Source organism: Microcaecilia unicolor, chromosome 8 (genome assembly GCF_901765095.1).
Source record: "Microcaecilia unicolor chromosome 8, aMicUni1.1, whole genome shotgun sequence".
In the NCBI taxonomy this organism is placed as follows: domain Eukaryota; kingdom Metazoa; phylum Chordata; class Amphibia; order Gymnophiona; family Siphonopidae; genus Microcaecilia; species Microcaecilia unicolor.
In genome coordinates this window covers 173932091-173953552 of record NC_044038.1, presented here as the reverse complement: position 1 = coordinate 173953552, position 21462 = coordinate 173932091, and the positions used below count along the sequence as shown (strand labels likewise).

Below are 21462 nucleotides of genomic sequence, written 5' to 3'. Positions count from 1 at the left end.
ATCTGGATCCAGTTGGTAGTCTTAAATGTGTATAGGAAAGAACTTGTCTTTGTTTATGATATATACAGAACACAACATCTCTAAACAAGGTTTTTGAGAAATGAAAACAATACCAAGTTAAAATATAAGAAACTTAATAGATTTGTTCCATGATCAATATGCTAGAGGACCAAGAAAGAAGACATACCTGTAATGCTCATTGCTATACCTTTATGTAAGGCATATAGGGTGGGGGAGTAGTTTTGCTAGATATTGTGGTACACTGCCTTGAACAAAATCTGTTCTTGAACAAAATTTCTTCTGGTAAGAGAAGGGTAAAACTTCTTTTTTTCCCCCCAATTAAAATAGTAGACATAAAATATGGGAATTGTATGTCCAGGTTTGTTGTTGGTGTGTTCATTCTAATTTTTTACTTTAACTTTTTATTCCTGAGCACCTGTGTGTGTGTTTACACATACACTAAAATGTTTGTGTATGCCAAACAAAAAGTGACATCAAAGGTACAGTGGAACCCCGATATAACGCTATATCTGGGATCCATAAAACATCATTGTATTAAATGTGAGGTCATGTTATAGCAGGGTCAATAGGACATGAACACAATTGAACCAAAAATTGATCTGTTGAAAAGGAGGTATGTTTAAAAAAAAAAAATTGCCAAGACACATAACATTATATGTGGATTTGTGTTATTACGGGGCACATTAAATTGGGTTTCCACTGTACAAAGATGCATACACATATTTAGGTAGCTCACATATTCAGTTACTGTTCATATTTGTTTTCATAATATACAGTAAACCAGCGAATACGCCTTCCCCGGTCTCTCCAAAGTTATCTCCTGGCAGTACAGGCTCATCAGGGTCAAGCATCTCTTCAGGAAGCTCTTCGGTGACTATTCCACAGAGAATCCACCATATGGCAGCCAGCTATGTGCAGGTCACCTCCAACTTCATCTATGCCACTGAAATATGGGATCAAGCCGAACAGCTTGCTAAAGAACAGAAAGGTAGGATTTGACATTGAGAACTTTAGCTCTGTTTTCAGCTTGAGCTGGTTAGTACCAGACATTTCTTGCAAATCGCAGTACACTCAGGCCCAGATGCATCAACCATACGTAAAAAAATCTAAAACGTTAAAGTCCTTAACGAATTTGAAAAAATGAAGCATGCACCAAAAAAACAAGTCGCACATGTTCGGTGCGGTATTGAAAAGTACAATGTATCAAAGATTCGTAATCCCCGTCGGTAATCGGCCCCTAAAGCATGCGCAGAGCAGCCAAGCGTTATGCTAGCTGCTCTGCGCATGCCACAAACGTCCAAAACAGCAACAACAAAAAAAAGCTCCCCGCTTCCCCCTGCATCAATACAAAAATAAACATCAAAAAAGGATCTGGAGGGGGCAAAGGCGTGCTGCCTTGCCCCCCCCCCCCCCCCCCCCCCCCCGAGGTCGCCACTGCTCCCCACTTCCACTCGTATAAAATAAAAAATTAAAGTTTAGCAGCCCCGGTCCCCCTCCCTTCCTGTCTCTCTCTGTACTCCTTCTCCCATAGCTCTGCCTCCCGGCATCCTCCGCCCCATCACCTGCCCCCTGAGGTCGTCGCCGCCACTCCACCGGACCCCCTCCACCTTACCGGCCCACGCAACGCCTCTCACCTCTGTGAAGGGCGGGCCCAGGAAGAACAGAGAGACTTCGGAGGAGGCAGCAGTGATCGCCGATCAGCTGTTCCATCCCGTGCAGCGCCTTCACACAGAGGTGAGAGGCGCTGCGCGGGCCGGTAAAGCGGGGGGGGGGGGGTCCAGTAGAGGGGGGGAGCGGCGGTGACGAGCTCAGAGGGGCGGGGCACAGGGTGGAGGATGCCGGGAGGCGGAGCTATGGGAGGAGTACAGAGAGAGACAGGAAGGGAGGGGGATCGGGGCTGCTAAACTTCTTAGTTTTGTTTTAATTTTTTATTTTATACGAGCGGAAGCGGGGAGCAGCGGCGACCTTGGGGGGGGGGGGGGCAAGGCTGTCCATACAGGACGCACCTGACGTGCGCCCTTGCCCCCTCCTAGTCCTTTTTTTGATTTTGTTTTTGTTTCATTTGTATTGTATGCAGAGGGAAGCGGGGAGCCACATGTTTGTGTTGTTTGTTTTGTTTTTCAACATGCCAGCTTGGAATTTTAAGGTGCAGGGGGAAGCGGGGAGATGACAGCTCAGGCCTTTACGACTGCTTTGACCATAAGTTTAATATGTCGCGGTAAATGATTGTGTAATCGTCCATATTGTTAGTGCATCCCGAATCGCCCACATTACAATGGTAGTTACTCTTTTGTATTCCGTTTTCGTTAGCTGCTTGCTTCGTTGGAAAAAGGCCTTTAATGCATGCAACGGTTGTTAGAGGGTCGTTAAGGTTTAGTGCATCTGGCCTTCAGTTCTTTCAGCTCGCTTTGAGATAGTTTTATCATTTTGTGGACTTGTTTGAATTCTGTGTTTATAACCAGGGCTGGTGTTAGACATGCTGGAGCCCAGGTAGAAATTTGGAAGAGGGCCCCAAAACTTGTCAGAAGGCTGTACCTTTTCAGCTTTGAGCACCCATGGTGGCCTAGGGCGGTTACCTTTTTGCACCTCCTCAACACAGGCTCGGTTTATAACACAGTAATGATCAATTCAAAGCCTTAGGAGTAGTTCATCATCTGCCTCCTCTTAAAGTTCGAAGATTATGGTAATATGTGGCTTATATGTTAAGTAGTAGTAGTAGTAGTAGTATATATAGTGAAGAAATACTGGAAGGCATTTTCTATTGCAGTGTTTTCTAACTCCAGTCCTGGAGTACCCTTTGCCAGTTATGTTTTCAGGATATCCATAAAGAATATGCATGAACTTTATTTGCATACACTGCCTCCATTATATACAATTTTTTCATGCTTTATTCATTGTGGATATCCTGAAAACCTGACTGGCAAGGGGTACTCCAGGACCAGACTTGGGAAACACTGTTCTATTACACTTCTCTGCTGTCAGAATCTGAACTTCTCTCCAGATGAAAACTTTCTTGAAGTAGGAGAGGAAAGCTTTCATGGATTTAATTAATTCTTAAGTTCTTATCAGCACCTGGTTCATAAGAATAGCCATACTGGGTCAGATTAATGCTCCATCAGTTTTGGCAGGATCTTCTTGTTCCTTGCTATCCAAAGCTCCACCTTCACCCCATAAGCATAAGGATCCAGCTTTGCAGACTTGTGAAGCCCTCTCCCTATCTGTGGAGTGTAAGGTAGAGCAGTCTCTTTTCTGCCAAGGCTCCCTTCCTTGAATTTTAGGCATAATCTGCTGTGGGATGCATCCTTGGATAATCCAGCTGTTAAATGGGGATGTGACCTTTGGATGCTTCTGTGGCTTTGAGTACACCACCCAACTGGGGTCTGCCAGGATTACACATTTTTAGCATCTTCTCTCAAGTCTCAAGATGAACAGAGTGAACACCCTAAGATATGGTACTCCAAAAACAGGTCTTGGGGAGTGCAGAAAAATACCTTGCTTTTCCTAATGACATGTATCATAAAAATGATCACCTGTTCTTAAAGATGTGTCATTGAATTTCCTGTCGTGCTTGGAAATGGTTTCTTCCTTATCATCATGCTGATCAATCCATAGACTGGTGGGTTGTGTCCATCTACCAGCAGGTGGAGATAGAGAGCAATCCTTTTGCCTCCCTATATGTGGTCATGTGCTGCCGGAAACTCCTCAGTATGTTCTCTATCTCAGCAGGTGGTGGTCACACACAGCAGCAGCTCTGGCTAGGTCTCCAAGCCTAATTCTTAGGTTTTGTTGAATACCTGGGGTTGAGGGCTCTTCTTGAGCAAGTGCAAACCTGGTGGTGCCAGGTCCCTCTTTTTCTCCCCCCTCCCGCTGGCTCCGTCAAAAAAAATTTTTGAACGTCCTTTAAGGGCGTTTATTTCATCGTTTATATCAGCGTTTATTACAGCTGCTCACTGGGACACCAGTTCGTTACAGCTCGGAGCGAGAAGCAAGTAATTTTACCTTTTATAGCGGGCAGGGGGTTCCCCGTTCGGTCTCCACGTGGCTTATGGCATCGGAGGGCGAGGGCATGAAGATTCGCTCCCCGGACCGCCTGTGTGCGTCTAGCGGGGATGCGGGGGTTTCAAAGCCTGGCTCGCCTTTTTTGGGTGTCAGTTTGGAGTCCGGTCAGTGTCCCGGTTCTTCCTCCGGTGCGGCGGTTTTTCCCGCCATAAGCGCCCATCCCCCGCTGCTCGCCCCCCCCCACCCCCCATTTTGACCGGCCACTCTGCTCGGACGGCTTCTTGGGCCGCCCTCGAGGTGGGAGACGTTAATGCTATGGTCGCCCTTGATTGGGGCGACTGCAAGAAAGCGGCGAAAGTTAAGCGCCGTTCTTCCCGCGCGGCTCCTCGGAGTTTCGCGCCGGACGCCATTTTGGATGCGCAGCATGCTTCTCCCCCCGCTCTTGCGAGCGCCGGTTGAGGGTGCGTCTAGGGCCGTGGCGGCAGAAGTGCACAGTGTAGGGGGTTTCTCCCCTGAGTTCATTTTGCTGCTGCATCAGGCTTTTCTTATGCTAAACGCTGCCCCGGCTCTCCCCTCTGATCAAGGGGTTGAGGCCTCCGGAAGCAAACGCCCTCGGGTGGACTTCCAGGCCCTAGAGGACTCTGTCTCCTCTGATGTAGATGAGGGCACCGTATCTGAGTTCTTCCAACGGTCCTTTGGGGATTCCTTGGAGGAGACGGATGGAGCGGATGACCCCTCTGCAGCACGGATCTTTCGCTCAGAGGATTTGCCCAACCTGTTAGTGCAGGCCATGAGCATTTTGTAGATTTCCTCTCCGGAGGACGTCTCTCCCTCAGCCTCTGTTGGCTCTGCCATTATGCTGGGGACGAAGCGCCCGCCTAGAACCTTCCATGTGCATGAAGCCATGCACACCTTGATTTCGGCTCAATGGGATTTCCCAGAAGCGAGCCTTAAGGTGGCTAGGGCTATGTCCTGCCTCTATCCTCTGCCTGAAGGTGAACAGGAGGCCTTTCTTGGGCCTACCGTGGATTCTTTAATCACTGCGGTGACTAAGAAAACGGCGTTGCCGGTGGAAGGTGGCACGGCCCTAAAGGACGCCCAAGACAGGAGATTGAAGGCGGCTTTAAAGTCGTCCTTCGAGGCGGCTGCTTTAAGTTTGCAGGCCTCAATTTGCGGCTCCTATGTGGCCAGGGCGTGCCTGACGCTTGTGCAGCGGGCTTCCCCCTCTGATCCTTCCTTGAGGGCTGATTGGCCAGTCCTGGAATCGGGCTTGGCATACTTGGCAGGCTTGCTGTATGATGTCTTGAGAGCCTCGGCTAAAGGTATGGCTCAGACAGTCTCTGCACGGCGGTGGCTTTGGTGGAAGCATTGGTCTGCTGACCACCCCTCTAAGTCTCGCCTGGCTAAGTTGCCTTTTAAATGCAAGCTGCTCTTTGGGGTCGAGCTGGACAAGAATGTGACCGATCTCGGCACGTCTAAGGGTAAAAGGTTACCGGAGGTCAGGGCCTGGGCCGGTGGTGCCCGCCCCGGTTCCTCCAAAGGACGGTTTCAGGAAGCCTGTCTGTATCGCCCGGGCAAGTTGGGCTCCTCTGCCCCCTTTTCCTTCATAAGGAACTTCTCCCCCAAGCAGCATTCCTTTCGCAGAGACCGCTGTCCCGGAGGTGCCTCCTCCGGTCCTCCCCCAGGGTCTCGTACTCAATGACGGGGCGCTGGTCCAGGGCCCAGAGCAGATTGGAGGACGCCTATCCTCGTTTCTGGGCGAGTGGACCAGGGTAACTTCAGACGCTTGGGTGCTGGAAGTCATCAGAGACGGCTACAAGCTAGAGTTCTGCCGACCCTTAAGAGACGGGTTTGTGCACTCTCCCTGCAAGTCTCCGGTCAAAGCTGTGGCAGTGCAGCAGACTTTGGACAAACTGATCCGCCTGGGTGCGGTCGTTCCGGTGCCAGAAGATCAGCTTGGCAAGGGACGTTACTCCATTTACTTTGTGGTACCAAAGAAAGGAGGTTCTGTCCAGCCTATCCTCGACCTCAAAGGGGTCAATCGGGCCTTGAAAGTTCGGCACTTCCGGATGGAGACTCTCCGCTCTGTTATAGTGGCAGTGCAGGCAGGGGAGTTCCTGGCATCCTTGGTCATCAAGGAAGCTTCCTTGCATATTCCCATCTGGCCTCCTCATCAACGCTTTCTGTGTTTTGCAGTTCTGAGTAGACTCTTCCAGTTCAGAGCCCTCCCGTTTGGGTTGGCTACTGCTCCGCGGACCTTCTCCAAAGTAATGGTGGTCATCGCGGCCTTCCTACGCAAGAAAGGAGTACAAGTCCATCCTTATCTGGAAGACAGGTTGATCCGAGCCCCCTCTTATGCAGAGTGCGGCAGAGCTTCAGACCGGGTGATTGCTCTTTTGAGCTCCCTGGGGTGGATCATCAACTGGGAGAAAAGCCAGCTGCGCCCGACTCAGTCCCTGGAGTATCTGGGAGTACGATTCGACTCCCAAGTGGGCCGAGTGTTCCTGCCAGACAATCGGATTGTCAAGCTTCAGGCTCAGGTGGACAAGTTCCTAGCAGCCTCTCCTCTTCGGGCTTGGGACTATGTGCAGCTGTTGGGCTCTATGACGGCCACGATGGAAGTAGTGCCCTGGGCCAGGGCCCATATGAGACCTATACAGCTCTCTCTGCTGCAGCGTTGGACTCCAGCTTCGGAGGATTACGCTGTGCGCCTTCCCTTGGATCCAGCGGTGCGCAAGGCGCTGAGCTGGTGGCTGAGGCCAGACAAGCTGTCCGCAGGAATGCCTCTTATGACCCCAGAGTGGGTTGTCGTCACAGCGGACGCCTCTTTGTAGGGCTGGGGAGCCCACTGCTTGGGAAGGACAGCGCAGGGGCTCTGGTCCCCTGCAGAGGCAAAGTGGTCTATCAACCTCCCGGAACTCAGAGCCATTCAGTTGGCGCCTTTGGAGTTTCTCCCGGTCCTGGCGCTGAAGCCAGTACGGGTCCTGTCGGACAATGCCACGGCTGTGGCCTATGTCAATCGCCAGGGAGGTACCAGGAGCGCCCCTCTAGCCAAGGAGGCCATGAAGCTCTGCCTGTGGGCGGAAGCAAACCTGGAACAGCTGTCGGCAGCCCACATTGCGGGAGTCATGAATACTGCTCAGGTATTCTTGGACATCACGAAGCGCTGGGGCCAGCCGAGCCTAGATCTGATGGTGTCATTTGCCAAGTGCCGTGCTTTTTCAGCAGAGGACGGGACCCTCGATCTCTGGGAGTAGATGCTCTTCTCCAACAGTGGCCGACACAGGAGCTTCTCTATGTGTTCCCGCCTTGGCCCATGTTGGGCAGGGTGCTAGGCCAGGTGGCAAAGCATCCGGGCCGGATAATCCTGGTGATTCCGGATTGGCCCAGACATCCCTGGTATGCGGACTTCATCAGGCTCTCAGTGGACGGACCTCGGCGGCTGCCAGCGGAGCGGGGCCTGTTGCATCAGGGTCCCGTGGTGATGGAGGATCACTCCCCCTTTGGTCTTACGACCTGGCTATTGAGCGGCAGTGTCTGAGGAAGAAGGGCTTCTCAGACAAGGTCATCGCCACTATGCTGAGAGCGAGGAAGCGCTCTACTTCTACTGTTTACGCCAGGGTTTGGCGTACCTTTGCATCGTGGTGTGAGGCAGGCTCTCTTTCTCCCTTCACTGCTCCAATTTCTTCAGTGTTGGCGTTCCTGCAAGAAGGTCTGGAGAAAGGCCTGTCGCTCAGTTCCCTTAAAGTCCAGGTAGCGGCTCTGGCTTGCTTCAGGGGTCGCCTGAAGGGTGCTTCCCTGACTTCGTAGCCAGATGTGGTGCGCTTTCTCAAGGGAGTTAATCACCTGCGCCATCCCCTGCACTCAGTGGTACCTGCGTGGAATCTCAATCTGGTGCTAAGAGCCTTGCAGAAGCCGCCTTTTGAACCCTTGTCGAGGACATCTCTGAAAGACCTGACGTTGAAAGCAGTCTTTTTGGTGGCTATCACTTCAGCCAGAAGAGTTTCCGAGCTCCAGGCGCTATCATGTCAAGAGCCCTTTCTGCAGTTCACTGAGGCAGGAGTGTCTATTCGCACAGTGCCTTCCTTCCTGCCCAAGATTTTCTCGCTTCCATGTGAATCAGCAGCTCTGTCTACCGTCCTCTCGTAGGGAGGACTACCCAGAGGAGTACTCTGCTCTCAAATAGCTAGATGTGAGACGAGTCATCATCAGATACTTGGAAGTGACCAATGATTTCCGGAAGTTGGATCATCTGTTTGTGCTGTTCGCAGGTCCTCGTAAGGGTCTGCAGGCTGCCAAGCCTACAGTAGCACGATGGGTCAAGGAAGCCATTGCAGCGGCTTATGTGGCCGCGGGGAAGGTGCCGCCTATCCGGCTGAAGGCTCACTCCACTAGAGCACAGGCGGCCTCGATGGCAGAGGCCGGGTCCGTCTCCTCGGAAGAGATTTGTAAGGCGGGAACTTGGGCATCGCCTCATACCTTCTCCAGTCATTACCGCTTGACTGTGGCTGCTCGGGCGGAGGCCCGGTTTGGAGCTTCAGTGTTGCGGTCAGGGATTTCTATGTCCCACCCTGGGTGAGTACTGCTTCGGTACATCCCACCAGTCTATGAATTGATCAGCATGATGATATGGAAGGTAAAATTATATATCATACCTGATAATTTTCTTTCCATTAATCATAGCTGATCAATCCATAGCCCCTCCCAGATATCTGTACTGTTTATATTCTGGTTGCATTTCAGGTTCAAGTTTAGTCTTCAGTTCCTGTTCAGGAGGACTTCGTGTTCAAGTTTTTTCAATTGGATTCTTCAGGAGTTGAGACGATTTTGTGTTACAGTGAGCTGCTGCATTCCTCTCCCTCCGTTTTACGGGGCTGGATTGAGACCTAAATTCTGCCGGCACTCCCTCCCGCTTCGTGCGGCTGTAGGGCAGCTTTGTACCCCTCCCGCTTCGGCGGTGTTAGGGTCAGTCAGCTCCTCCCGCGGTTGCAGGATAAGCCAGATCCCCCCGCATCGGCGGGTGTGGTGTCCCTCCCCCGCTCCGCGGGGATGAGCTGGACGGATTCTCCTCCCCCACTTGTGTGGGGATGAGCTGGGTTGATTCCCCTCCCCCGTTTCGGCGGTGGTGAGCTGGGCAGAGTGTCCCTTTGTGGGTGTAATTCTCTAAGTGCTGAGTCCTGCGGATGGAGCTTTGATATCGACATACTGAGGAGTTTCCAGCAGCACATGACCACATACAGGGAGGCAAAAGGATTGCTCTCTATCTCCACCTGCTGGTAGATGGACACAACCCACCAGTCTATGGATTGATCAGCTATGATTAATGGAAAGAAAATTATCAGGTATGATACATAATTTTACGTTATGTGAACAAAGACATTTACATAAGTAGAGATTTTACTGTACAACAGAGGGGCAAAGAAACTTTTAAATTACCCACTCTTTTCCTGGATAACAGGATAGGTTGGTACTTTTCCCTATGAGAAAAGAGGACTGACTCTGGGTGGGGTTAGTTTGTGGAAAGGTCTAATATCCATAATTTAACATTTTCAAAACTGTGTGTGATGGTGGTCACGGAAAAACTACCCACAGAATAAGTGCATACAAATATCTGCAGGTACTTTGTCCTGGACAGTTTTCAAACAAAATTTCTTGACTGGTGCGAAGTCTGCAGGAAAAAGGGCCCATAGACTTTGCTTCTGCTCCCAGAGTGCCAAAATTTGCCCCACTTTTAATGTGAGCAGTGAATTACTAGCAATTAACACCCCAGACAAGGACAAAGGGAGATGTAATATTCACAGAGTGTTGGGTACAATTCTAGCTACCTTACTGGACAGATTGGTCAGTCATTTACTATGTTTCTATGTAAGGCTCTAAATGCAATCATACTTTTTCTTTTTTTTTTAATGGTTTTCTCTCTCATTTTAGTTCCATATTGTATTGTGGGCCATCTCCATTCTGCAGGGATTCTGAGTCCTGCTGGGTCTCCTATGCTTGCTTGTATGTTGAAATGAGGTCTTTTAGAGCTCTCAAGCAGTCAAAGGCCATCAGTAAATGCAGGAGAAGAAAATTAATCCAATTAGTCTGTCGATATATCTTAAATTTTTTTTTTAACTTACATCTGGACATTTTTGTGACCATCTTATGTTATGGTTGTGTTCAGTTGTTTCTGTTCTAAACGGATATCTACAAGGTTTCAGAATTGCAGAGCTTTGGCAGTTTGCATGAAAGTTGAATGTTAATCCTGAGAGAGGGGGCCCAGGCTGTACTTCTAAATCAAGGGTGTACAACCTCGGTCCTCGCCAGGTCAGATTTTCACAATTTCCCCAGTGATTATGTATGAGATCTATTTGCATACAATGGAGGCAGTGCATGGAAATAGATCTCATGTATATTCATTGGGGCAATTCCAACCAGACTAGACTGTGACCCTCAAGGACTGAGGTTCGATACCTCTGTTCTAAATCTTCCTGCTTATTTTTTTTCTAAATTTAGAATTCTTTGCTGAATTGGATAAAGTCATGAATCCCCTAATCTTCAACATGAGCACCATGGCAGATCTGGTACGCTACACCCGCCAGGGGCTACACTGGTTGCGACATGATGCCTAAATCTTTTAAGGACCTGAACAGATGGACCCCAGAACCTGCTCGTCTTGCTGCGTCTAATTTCCTCCACAACACTGTGCCCTGTGGAAAAGGAAGACTGCCATAATCCACGGCTTAGTCAACACTAAGAACAAGGAATGCTTTTGTGCAGTTTGACTCATCTGCTGGCTTCCGCCCAAGCCATCTTGCTAACAGACCTCTTCCTTACTCCAAGTTTTAAGCTTTATTTAAATATTTTAACATCCACATCATGAACATAAATTGGCATCACCAATCTATGATGGAAATGGAATTCCATTCATACTGCACAATTAATCATGGTAAATTCTATTTATTTGAATGTTTTCAAAACTAGGCTTGTGCTGTTTTAAGACATTGAAGTGTCCATTTACAACTCACCCAACTTCAGGAAGAAGCTGGCATGTAGCTACTTTTATTGTTTTATACTTGTAAACTTTCTTACTTTAGTAATGTCTTATTGTAGAAGAAAAGTCTTGATAAATTTTTAAAAATATAGGGACTTTTTATGCCTATTACATATGACTAAGGTCTAAAATAACAACAGTTTTATTATTGCAAAATCTGTTCTAAAGGTTAAACAGAAAAGTTCCAGAGATATTCTTCTACATATTAAAAAGAAATCATTTTAAATATAATTAAGATATAAAAATATATATATGGAAAAAATATTTTAGTTATATCAAACTTGGGGTGGTTATTTTCAAAATACATCAGAGCAACATGGTTTTAACACTATAGCAATCTATACTAAACTGTTAAGTAGCTTGCATTTAATGCAATGTAATTATGGGTTAAACAGGGTATGAAACTTTGAAATAGATGTTATATGCCCAGTGGCAGATTAAAAATTTACCTGCCAGCTTTAAAGATGGGAATGTACTCCTCAACAAACACAAAGTGATTTCTCTGTGCCAGCCTTACTTAACTGTGTTCTCATTTGCTCTAAGGATGCAGTTTTTAACAGTGAGCTATGGGAGTGTCCCTCACTGTATAGAACCTTTTTGTTTTACTATAGGACAGGAGTAACCCCTCAAAATACAATTTAACACAGTAAAGATAGGAAGTAATTATAGAGACTGTGGACAATAATCCCAGTGCTGCTGTAGTAGTAGATGTGGGATATCCCAAAACCAGGAGTCTGCAAGAAGCATGCGCCCTGCATGAGAAGCCTCTCTCTAGTCTCTCTCAGGTTCTTGCTGGAATTTGTAGACGAGCAATGTACCAGGCTGCTTGTAATGACAACAAGTTTTAAACTTCCAGAGAAGTATTAAGCAGACTTCATGCAGAACATCCACGTTGCCCAGGACTAGGAATTGAATATGTAATAACATCCAAATGGGGTAAAGTACAGAGGTTCAATATAGTTTCCATGAAGCTGACAAGGAAGACGGTTTTATAAACAGAAAATATTTTCCTATAATCTGTTTTGATTAATATTTTTTTTTTAAATGAAATAATTCCCAACACTGGCCTATTTGAGGCTGTGGATATGTAATGCCAGTGTGCCTCATTTACCATTTCTAGGCCAACTGGGAATGTCCCATCCTGTTATCTGATCTGTAGATAAATGTTGCATTGGGAACAGGTTTCAGAGACAGACAATCTTTTACCCTTTTTTTAATTCAACTTCCCTAATTGGGTTAGAGTAGGTTTTTCTTGTAAGTAATCATTTGAAACATGTCAGGACCAACCCCTTGGGTGGAACAAAAGTAAAATGGTTTAGATGCTGGCAGCCATATCATTGTTGAAAAGCTACAGGTTACCTACTGTATCATGTTCTGCTGCCACTAACCCTGGGATACTGCAGTACTGACCACTACAGAGTGATGTGATACACTAAATATTTCAGACTTTATTGCCCTATTTCACTAGTAAGATGGTCCCCTGCTGATAAAGGGGAAAGTCCAGGATTGGGAGTCGAATAATCGCCTTTCTCAGTGTATCTCGCATGGTGTTCCAGAGAACAGAAGTACTGCTTGCAGAATGAAACCAAAGTACCTTTCCATGCAAGGTGCTTGTGTGAGTGTAAGATAAATGTTTGTGTGACTCTCAGTATTGCTTAGTGCCACTATCATGTCTGGTGTGCCTTATGCGATTACCTTACACTTAACATTTTCCTGAACTGTTTACAGATGAAGTTTTACCATAGGACCAGCTGTACTACTTGCTCTTTTTCAAGAAGTCTGGTAGAATTCTGTTCCTTTTCTAAACCTGCACAAATGGGGTGTACATTTTGGCATTTTAATACAAGGGGAATCTTTCCTCTCGAAAAAGACATCTCTGAACCTATTACAGTGCTATTTGTAAAGTGTCTCAAATTGTCAGCACCTTCCTGGCTCCCTTCTTCTCTCCCCCCCCCCCCCCCCCCCCAATGCGTAACTTGCATTTCCAAAATCAAATTGCACTGATGTGTGTATATGTAGAGGAAGTGCCCTCTTTGTAACAGATTCCTAGGAAGGACTTGAATTCTACCTAGGCTGGCACGGCTGCTGTGTCTTTAGAATTGTTTGCTTTTATTCTTTTAATGTCTGTACATCACATACAAACTACCAGTAATACCTTTTACATTTATAATAGGCCTATTTTTTATCTGATTCCTCCATTTATGTGGCTTGTTTCATGTTGGAGCTGCAGAATGGAAGCTCTCAGAAACTGCAGCAGACTGTTCCTGTGCCCTTCATTGTGTTTTGCATTTGCATGACTGATGATTGAGGTACAGAGATCATAATTTTATACTTTTGTGCATTGCAGTAGTGCTGAATTGCAGATTGTCACCCTAGGTAATATATATAATCTCTCAAATTGTCAAGATTCCAAATTGGCCCATGTCAAAGAAAATTGTCATATTTTTTGTGGCAAAATCCCATCTCATTTGGGACTTGGAATACTTTGTCTGAATTTCTGTGTTCATTGGAATGAGTTGCTTTATTTTACAGATTGAAACTGGAATAACATGCATTCAAAAAATGTTTGATTTCCTAAACATCTTGGTATTGATCTAAGCCTCCTGCCAATGGCATGTCTAAGGGGTCTTGCTGTCAAGTTGTCCTGAACTGTGCCATTTTTTATTCTGTATTAATATAAGGATTTATGCAGTTAACGTCTCCACAACCAAGTTCTAAATGTAAAATGAAGTGAAATAATCCAGTTGTTTTGCCATGTCTTAGGATACTTGTATTTGCTGGCAAAAAGCTGCCATGTTTCTCTCTGATGAATTCTGTGCACCTGTGAGTTGGTGGATTAGTTTTGTCTATCATGTGAAAACGGGGGTCTTGATTGGCTTGGTGTATATTCCAAGGATATCATTCAATGCCATAGCTTTGCTGGAGGATTTTGCACAAGAAGAAAACAAACTTGGGAGTTTTAATTTCCTTTTGGAACTGTTGGCCATATGTCAGCACACTTACTTCCTCTTCTGTTTCATACAGCAGTGTTCAATCTGTAGTGTATGTTAAAAAAAAATGTATCTGTCCAAAGTATGCTAATTGTTAGCACTGAGTATTTCTTTTCCTCCTCTCTTCTAAACTTACAGTGCAACTGACCAGAGCATACATTATTTATTAAATGTGTGTGGGCTGAGCCACCATTTTCTTGGTGGACTGTATTTCATGTACAGAAGTGCAATGTATTCCTTTCAATAAAGGTTTGATTGCTGTGTGATTTTAAAGAAGTGTGTATCCCCAGTGTACAGAGCTATACAGCTTATAACAAGTATGATTTAGCAGAGTGAAGTCCTGGACAGATGACCGACTGTCTTACAGTTTGGCATAGCCAAGACCGCCTTTTGTTAGGATAAAATGATCTATATTGTATTGCTCAACGCTGCATTGACAGAGCACAGAAAGTAGTGCATTCACATGTCTGCACTTTTAAATCAGGCTTGAGAGTTTTACAGTTTTGACTTAGTTGCCTAGTGGCAGAAAAAGCTTTGGCATTCTGTGGAGCCCAGTATTGCTCTAGTAGTAATGGAACAGTATTATAGAAGGAAAATTATCTGACTATTTTGACCCTGCTAGAAAGAGAAGCCCATGGATATAGAATTAGTGTCATTTCCTTAATGAAGCTGGTCACTTTAATAGAAGCAGTATATAAACCACTACAACCCATTTCCTTTATTTTTAAGGAAATTACTGTGTAACCATAGATACAAGAAAGGGGTGTGAACTGGAGGATGATCAGAGAGCTATAGATAAGCAAAATCAGTGTTGATTTCTGTCTGTAAATTCCCAGGAATTATTTTTGTATTTCCTCCAAAGTAGAAAGAAAATATTTTCTAATTAATTTTTTTTACACAATTTTCTAATTTCTGAATATAATTAAAATAAAGCACCCAAGAATGTGCAGATTAGTAGTGAAAACCCAGTTTGTGATTTTATTGGAACAGGATAGCACTCATTTTTTTCCCCCTCCCTTGAACTCAAACTGAACTGAAAACAGTTTGTACTGCTATTTTAATGACCATGTCTGTATTACACAGTTAAGAATGCCTGGCCCAATGTATGTTAATTAATATCTGACCAAGGGTAACCTAAGAGGTACCAAGACTTCAGTTATGGTGAGCTTTGTGCATGTCACCTACTTAAGAGCCATTTTCTAGGATCTAAGTCCAGGGCCTTGGCAAGCTATGTGCTGGCAGTGCAGCTGCACAGGATGCAAGGGAGGCAGGGGCTCCAAAATTGTGGTATCCTGTCCATTGCCTTCCCTGCTTGGCTGCAATGCAGTGGGTGGGATAGGAGTTCCAAGGGGTGTGTTTCCAGCTTGGGACAGTCCTACGTCTTGCGTGCACTCTAGGAAGAGAACATATATATATGAAGGTTAAGCATGGTGGCAGGGGTGTAAAGCTTAACTAGTACAAACCCAGATTTGAAAATGACCCCTCTTTTCCTTAGAGGCAGGATATGGAATGTGTGTATGTGTGTGTATAAATATATATATATATATATATACACACACACACACACACACACACACACACACATTCCATATCCTGCCTCTAAGGAAAAGTGTCAGAAGGTTAAGCATGGTGGCAGGGGTGTAAAGCTTAACTAGTACAAACCCACATTTGAAAATGACCCGTCTTTTCCTACTGCTTTGGTTTTGGCCAGCTGCTTTCATTTGCATTGGTATAACTGTAAGTTTGTAGAAGATAACGTCTATTCAAGTGGATAGAGCAGAGCCATGCGTTTTGACCATGTCTGTAGAAAGAGTAAGTAGGCCAGTCTGCCCATTATGCATATCATGCTGCTGTGAATAATCAAAATTGCTGAAAGGTGTCGGATAAGTGTGGGCTACCCTACCCCAAGGGTTAAGGGAGTCTTTCAAGAATGCACATTTACTTTTGCAGTACAGTGGATCACCAACCCAAATTTACTAAAATACCCAGGTCTCTGATGTCATTGCGAACCTGACTACTTAAATTTATTCTAGTCCTTTAAAAAACTTTTTTAACTCATGCTGCATACCTGAATTCTACATTGTGTAACCAATGTTCTGTGTCTTTCTGTATGTTAATTTGCTCAATGTTAATTTGTACTGTACCCATTTTTGTAGACTTTACACGTGTGAATGCAAAAGAATTGGGAATAGAACGGAATCTGCAGCTCATAGTTAGATGACTGCCATACGCCTGACATTTTCCTGGGTGCACTATACTCCCATTATTTTTACATTTTAAACTCCTTTATTTGCTATTATATTCCCATTTTTATCTACTCACCTCTTTTAAAAGCTTTTAAGAAATGTTATTTATGAAAGATAATGCAGATGTATATTTATTAAAGTCATGTTATCATATTTGAAAGGATTCTTTGAAAGGTGGGAGAGCTGTGCCCATGTACTGACTGTTTTTTGTTTATGACCCTTTACAAAGGTACTGTAGGTGAATGACAAAATGTGTGGTTTTCTTTTATGCATTGTGAGTCCTTGGTTTGCGTTTACTTCTATTCCAAATATATAGGCTTCTGACATTTTCAACCAAAACTTTCAAAACTGTGATTGTATTTGTTGCAATACATTTAAAATTTCAGAAGGGTACTTTAGGCTCACGTTCTGGATTTCTGCGTCAGTATGTGCATTTCATGTAATAAAAGCTATTAATGGTGAGAAGTATTATATACTAACTAGAGTTTTCCACATCTGTATAGCATATTCTATGTATTTTGTGGTATCAAGAATAGAAAGTTAGTGTCTGAAATGTGTCTAATGTGTATTTTTAAACAAATTTATGGCAATTAAAATATTTGGAGAAAAGGGTCTCATTTGAATTTGTAAAATATCTTTTTAACTACTGTCATTACAATGCTTTGTATAATGCAAAACTGTAACTGGAGGAGCTAAGACCTAAGTTGAATAAATCATAGTTTCTGTATTATTAAATTTTATAAGCGCTGTGCTATAACTGCTGCTCTTTTGGGTTTCTTCTAGCCCAGTTGGAAGTGGCCCCCTCCCATTTCCAGTTGCATAGGATTTATTACAAATCTACAAGGAAAATGTCATTAAATATACATCAAGAACACAGGCTGTGTTGTACAACCTTCACCAGTAACATCTACTAATCCACTTTTCTTTAGAATCATTCTTTTAGGCTAAACAGCAATTGGCCCAACATAAATTGGTAGCATGGACTTTTGCTACTAATTGGATTTCCTTGTCATCAACAGCAGATGAATCCATTAACTGATGGGTTGTATCCGCCTACCAGCAGGTGCAGATAGAGAACACTGAAAGCACATGGTGTTCCTGGACGCCCAGCCTCCTCTGCCTTCAGTATATCTCTATCTCCCAGCAGGTGTGGACGTCGCTTTCTCAGCTCCTGGATTTCTGCCTGGGGTGGCTCCTGTGCTTTGCCAGTAGAGCGGGGGGTGTTGTGGCTGGTGGTGCCCACTTTAAAGGCATACTTGGTTTTCCCTGTCCTTGCCTTACCCCCATTCCCCCTCCTCCCGAAGTTCCTCTGTGGCTGCCTGCCTCTAACTTTCCTCACAGTTTAAAAAAAAAAAAAAGAGGCTTTCTCCAGAGCTCCTGGTTCGGTGCAGCTTGACCAAAGCTCATTTGACTTGTTCTCCTGAGGTGAGAGTGGTGCCCAGCTCCTCCGGGGAGGTTCCTGCTGACAGCGCTCTGTGCGGGGTAAGGTTTGGCATGAAGGCGCCTTTTTGTTTTCTGTATTTGATGGCTGCTGAAGGAGTTAAGCGCTGCTTCCACTGTGGGAAATGCAGATCAGTAGCAGGGCTTTGCAGCACATGCTGCCTTGATGAGCATGGCGGGCGGTGATTCTTCCTGCCCGATGGAGTTGGCAGCGGGTGCCATCATGGAGGTGCCACGTGACTCGACCCTTGCGGTTGCAGAGGGGTCTGAGTGCAGGGGGACACCTCGTTTTGAGGTTTCTAGAGGAGCTATTGCCTCCGCTTCCCCCAATGTGTGCTGCTGATGCATAAGGCTTTTAAAAAGAGCACTGCCTGAGGTGCCTGACAATTCCTTTCGGACTGGGTTGCCTCCAGTGCTTGATAGCCCAGCATTTGCTGGAGACCTTATTTCTTCCCCCGAGCTTTTGGCTGACGCTAAGTGTAGACAAGTGAATACCCCATCTGAGAGGGACTCTTCACCCTGTTCTCCCCCGTGGTCTAGTTTCGGGGAGTCTTAGGGGTCTGGCACGCCCTCACTGACTGGTGATCCAGATGAGGGTGGCTGCTTGCCACAAGAGTTGGATGACCCTAAAGCGGTAAGGATTTTACACCACAACGAGCTGCCAGCTCTCATTTCTGATGCCTTACAGGCCCTTTGTATTGAAGATCCTGACGAGGGCGCTGCCTCTTCTATTAATCCTTGGATGGCTAGTACTAAGAAGCCTTCTCGGGCTTTTCCCGTGCATGCTTCCATCCAAGAGCTTATTTCAGCTCAATGGTCTGACCCTGATGGTCCCTTGAAGGTGGTCAGGGCTATGTGTCACCTTTATCCTCTGAGTGAAAGTCAGTTGGCCTTCTTTGGGGTGCCTAAAGTGGATGCGTTAGTCACAGCTGTAACTAAAAAGACTATCCTGGTGGAGGGAGGGGTCGCGTTGAAAGATATGGAGGACTGGCGGCTGGAATCCGCGCTGAAGCAGTCCTTTGAAATCTCAGGCCTGTCCTTACGGGCGGCTGTTTCCATTTCCTATGCAACCCCGGCCTGCCTTTCCTGGTCACAGCAAGCAGTTGAGCAGCCCACCGATGGAGCGGGTTCCCTTGCTGAGGTTGGCCTGCATATGGAGTCTGCCCTGTCTTTTTTTGGCTGTTGCCCTTTATGATCTGGTCAGAGCTTCGGCTCAGCAGATGTCTGTGGCGGTTGCTGTCCGCCGCCTTCTTTGGCTCCGGCATTGGGCAGCTGACATAGCCTCTAAACAAAAGCTGGTGAGGTTACCCTTTCGGGGCCTTCTATTTGGGGAGGATTTGGAGAAGTTTGTTAAGGACCTAGGGGACTCTAAGTTCCAATGGTTGCCTAAGGATAGGCCGAGGCCTTCTTCCAAAAGTCATTTTCCCTCCTCGTCCAGGCCACATTTTCGCAACGCTCGCAGATATCGCCCGGGGCGCTCTGCAGGGTTTGGTCAATGTTACCCGCTTCCAGCAGAGGAACTCCTTTCATTCGGACAAACGCACGGCGGCATCCGGGCAACGTCCAGGAGTTCAGGGGCGTCCTCCACAATGATGGGGCACTGGTCCACTCATCAGTTCCCGCAGTAGGGGGTTGTCTCTCTCTTTCTCGAGGAGTGGACCGAGATTACTTCGCATCAGTGGGTTCTGGACCTGATCAGAGAAGGTTACAGACAAGAATTCGCTGCCCCGGTGGGAGACGCATTTTTTGGAGTCTCGATGCGGCACTGCCGTCAAGCGGGCGGCGGTAAACGAGACCTTGCAGGTGTTGCTGAAGCTCGGAGCGGTGGTTCCCGTTCCTCCCGCCAAACGCGGCTGCGGTCGCTATTCCATCTATTTTGTGGTGCCTCGAAAAGGCCGTTCAAACCTATTCTCAACTTACGTAGAGTCAACGAGGCCTTAGGAGTGCAACTGTTCCGTATGGGAAACCCTGCGCTCCGTCATTGTGGCGGTACAGCCAGGAGAGTTTCTCATGTCTCTGGACCTCAAGGAAGCGTATTTGCATATTCCCATCTGGCCGCTGCATCAGCGGTTTCTCTGGTTTGCAGTATTGAGCCAACATTTCCAGTTTTGCGCTTTGCCTTTCGGCCTGGCAACTGCCCCTCGGACTTTTTCCAAGGTGATGGTAGTGGTGACTGGCTCATCAGAGCGGATTCGGCAGACGAAAGCCGACTTGCCACAGCCAGAGTTGTTACAGTTCTTCAGACTTGTCACTGGCTCTTCCTTTTTGTTGTCTGGTGATAACGGAGGCCAGCCTTTCGGGCTGGGGAGCTCATTGCTGGGGACGCTTTGCTCAGGGTCTGTGGTGTTCTGCGGAAGCGGGATGGTCCATCAATTGCTTGGAACTGAGAGCAATATTCCAGGCTCTTCTGGCCTTCCACAGGATGCTGAAGGGTCTTCCTGTCCGAGTTCTGTCGGACAACACGACATCAGTGGCCCACATCAATCAGGGTGGCACTCTGTGCAGTGCCCTGGCTGTGGCGGCATCTCAGATATGCGACTGGGCCAAGCGCCACCTAGAGCTGCTGTCTGCGGTTCACACAGCCAGTCAGAGCAACGTACTGGCCGATTTCCTCAGCAGACATCAAATCGACCCGGCAGAATGGGAACTGGCAGAAGTTTTTCTTCAAATTTGTGCCAAATGGGGGATTTCAGGCTTGGACCTCATGGCGTCAAGCATAAACACCAAAGTCCCTTGCTTTTTCAGCAGAAGGGAGAGATCCTCGCTCGGTGGGGTTGGATGCCCTGGCTCAACCGTGGCTCTCGGGCCTCCTGTATGTGTTCTCTCCATGGCCCTTGATAGGGCGAGTACTACTTCAGATTCACATGCACCGACTGTCTGACTCTAGTTTTTGTACAAATGTTGCATACATTGTGCCTCATCAGGAGTATTTGAAGACAAGCTATCAGTTACTACATGCTGTTTTTATTGCAGGAGATTGATAACGTCCCTCCTTTGGTTATTGCTCCGGTTCAGGGGCATTTGTTCTCTGTGAGGATAGTTTGTTATTTTGCCTTTCTTATTCACTCTGCTTTGGAAATTTCATATACTGAAGGCAGAGGGAGTTGGGTGTCCAGGAACACCATGTGCTTTCAGTGTTCTCTGTCTCCACCTGCTGGTAGGTGGATACAACCCATCAGTTAATGAATTCATCTGCTGTGACTAAAGGAAAGAAAATTATCAAGTTAAGAACCTAATTTTCCCTTGTGCCTGGTACTTGTGACCTGGATTATCCATTGTTGGAAGGACCTTGGTCTAACCCACTATGACTATTATGTTTTTGTCTATACCAGAGGAATAGGTTATGTCTGCATACCAGCAGATACAAAAATGCTCAGAGCTGACCACTCCGTGAGGGTCTGGTGGTGCATCCAGCTCCTTTGTATTTTTCTGACTCCAGCAGCTAGTGCAGTAACTATGAGTAAGTTGTTCCTGGGAAGGTTTGTAGGCCTAGATGCCTGATGGCGCATAGACTAAATCCATGGCATGCTGTGACCAGTCCTTCAAGGGTGATTTGCTTTGCTCCTTGGAAACAAGTGCCTTACTGCTACCAAAAAAAAAAAGGCCAGGTAGGAGCAGCTGTTAATGTGTTGGGGAGAGAGGATTTCTCATGATTCTCTCTACACAATCTGCAGGTTTTTGATTGCTTTTGGAAGTATGTGGAAGACCCTGCAAGTCCTTAGGTGCTGGTCCA

General features: G+C 46.4%; 1 protein-coding gene across 3 annotated transcripts in view; it reads left to right on the top strand.

The window, feature by feature from the left end:
• AFF4 (AF4/FMR2 family member 4) overlaps nucleotides 1–14762 on the top strand; it is a 182391-nt gene extending 167629 nt beyond the window's left edge. For all 3 annotated transcript variants that reach the window (XM_030212599.1, XM_030212598.1, XM_030212601.1), the window contains 2 exons: nucleotides 798–1009; nucleotides 10516–14762. In XM_030212599.1, coding sequence (XP_030068459.1) covers nucleotides 798–1009; nucleotides 10516–10631 — 328 coding nt within the window. In that variant the 3' untranslated portion in view covers nucleotides 10632–14762. The remainder of the gene's footprint in view (nucleotides 1–797; nucleotides 1010–10515) is intronic.
• Nucleotides 14763–21462: the final 6700 nt, after the last annotated feature.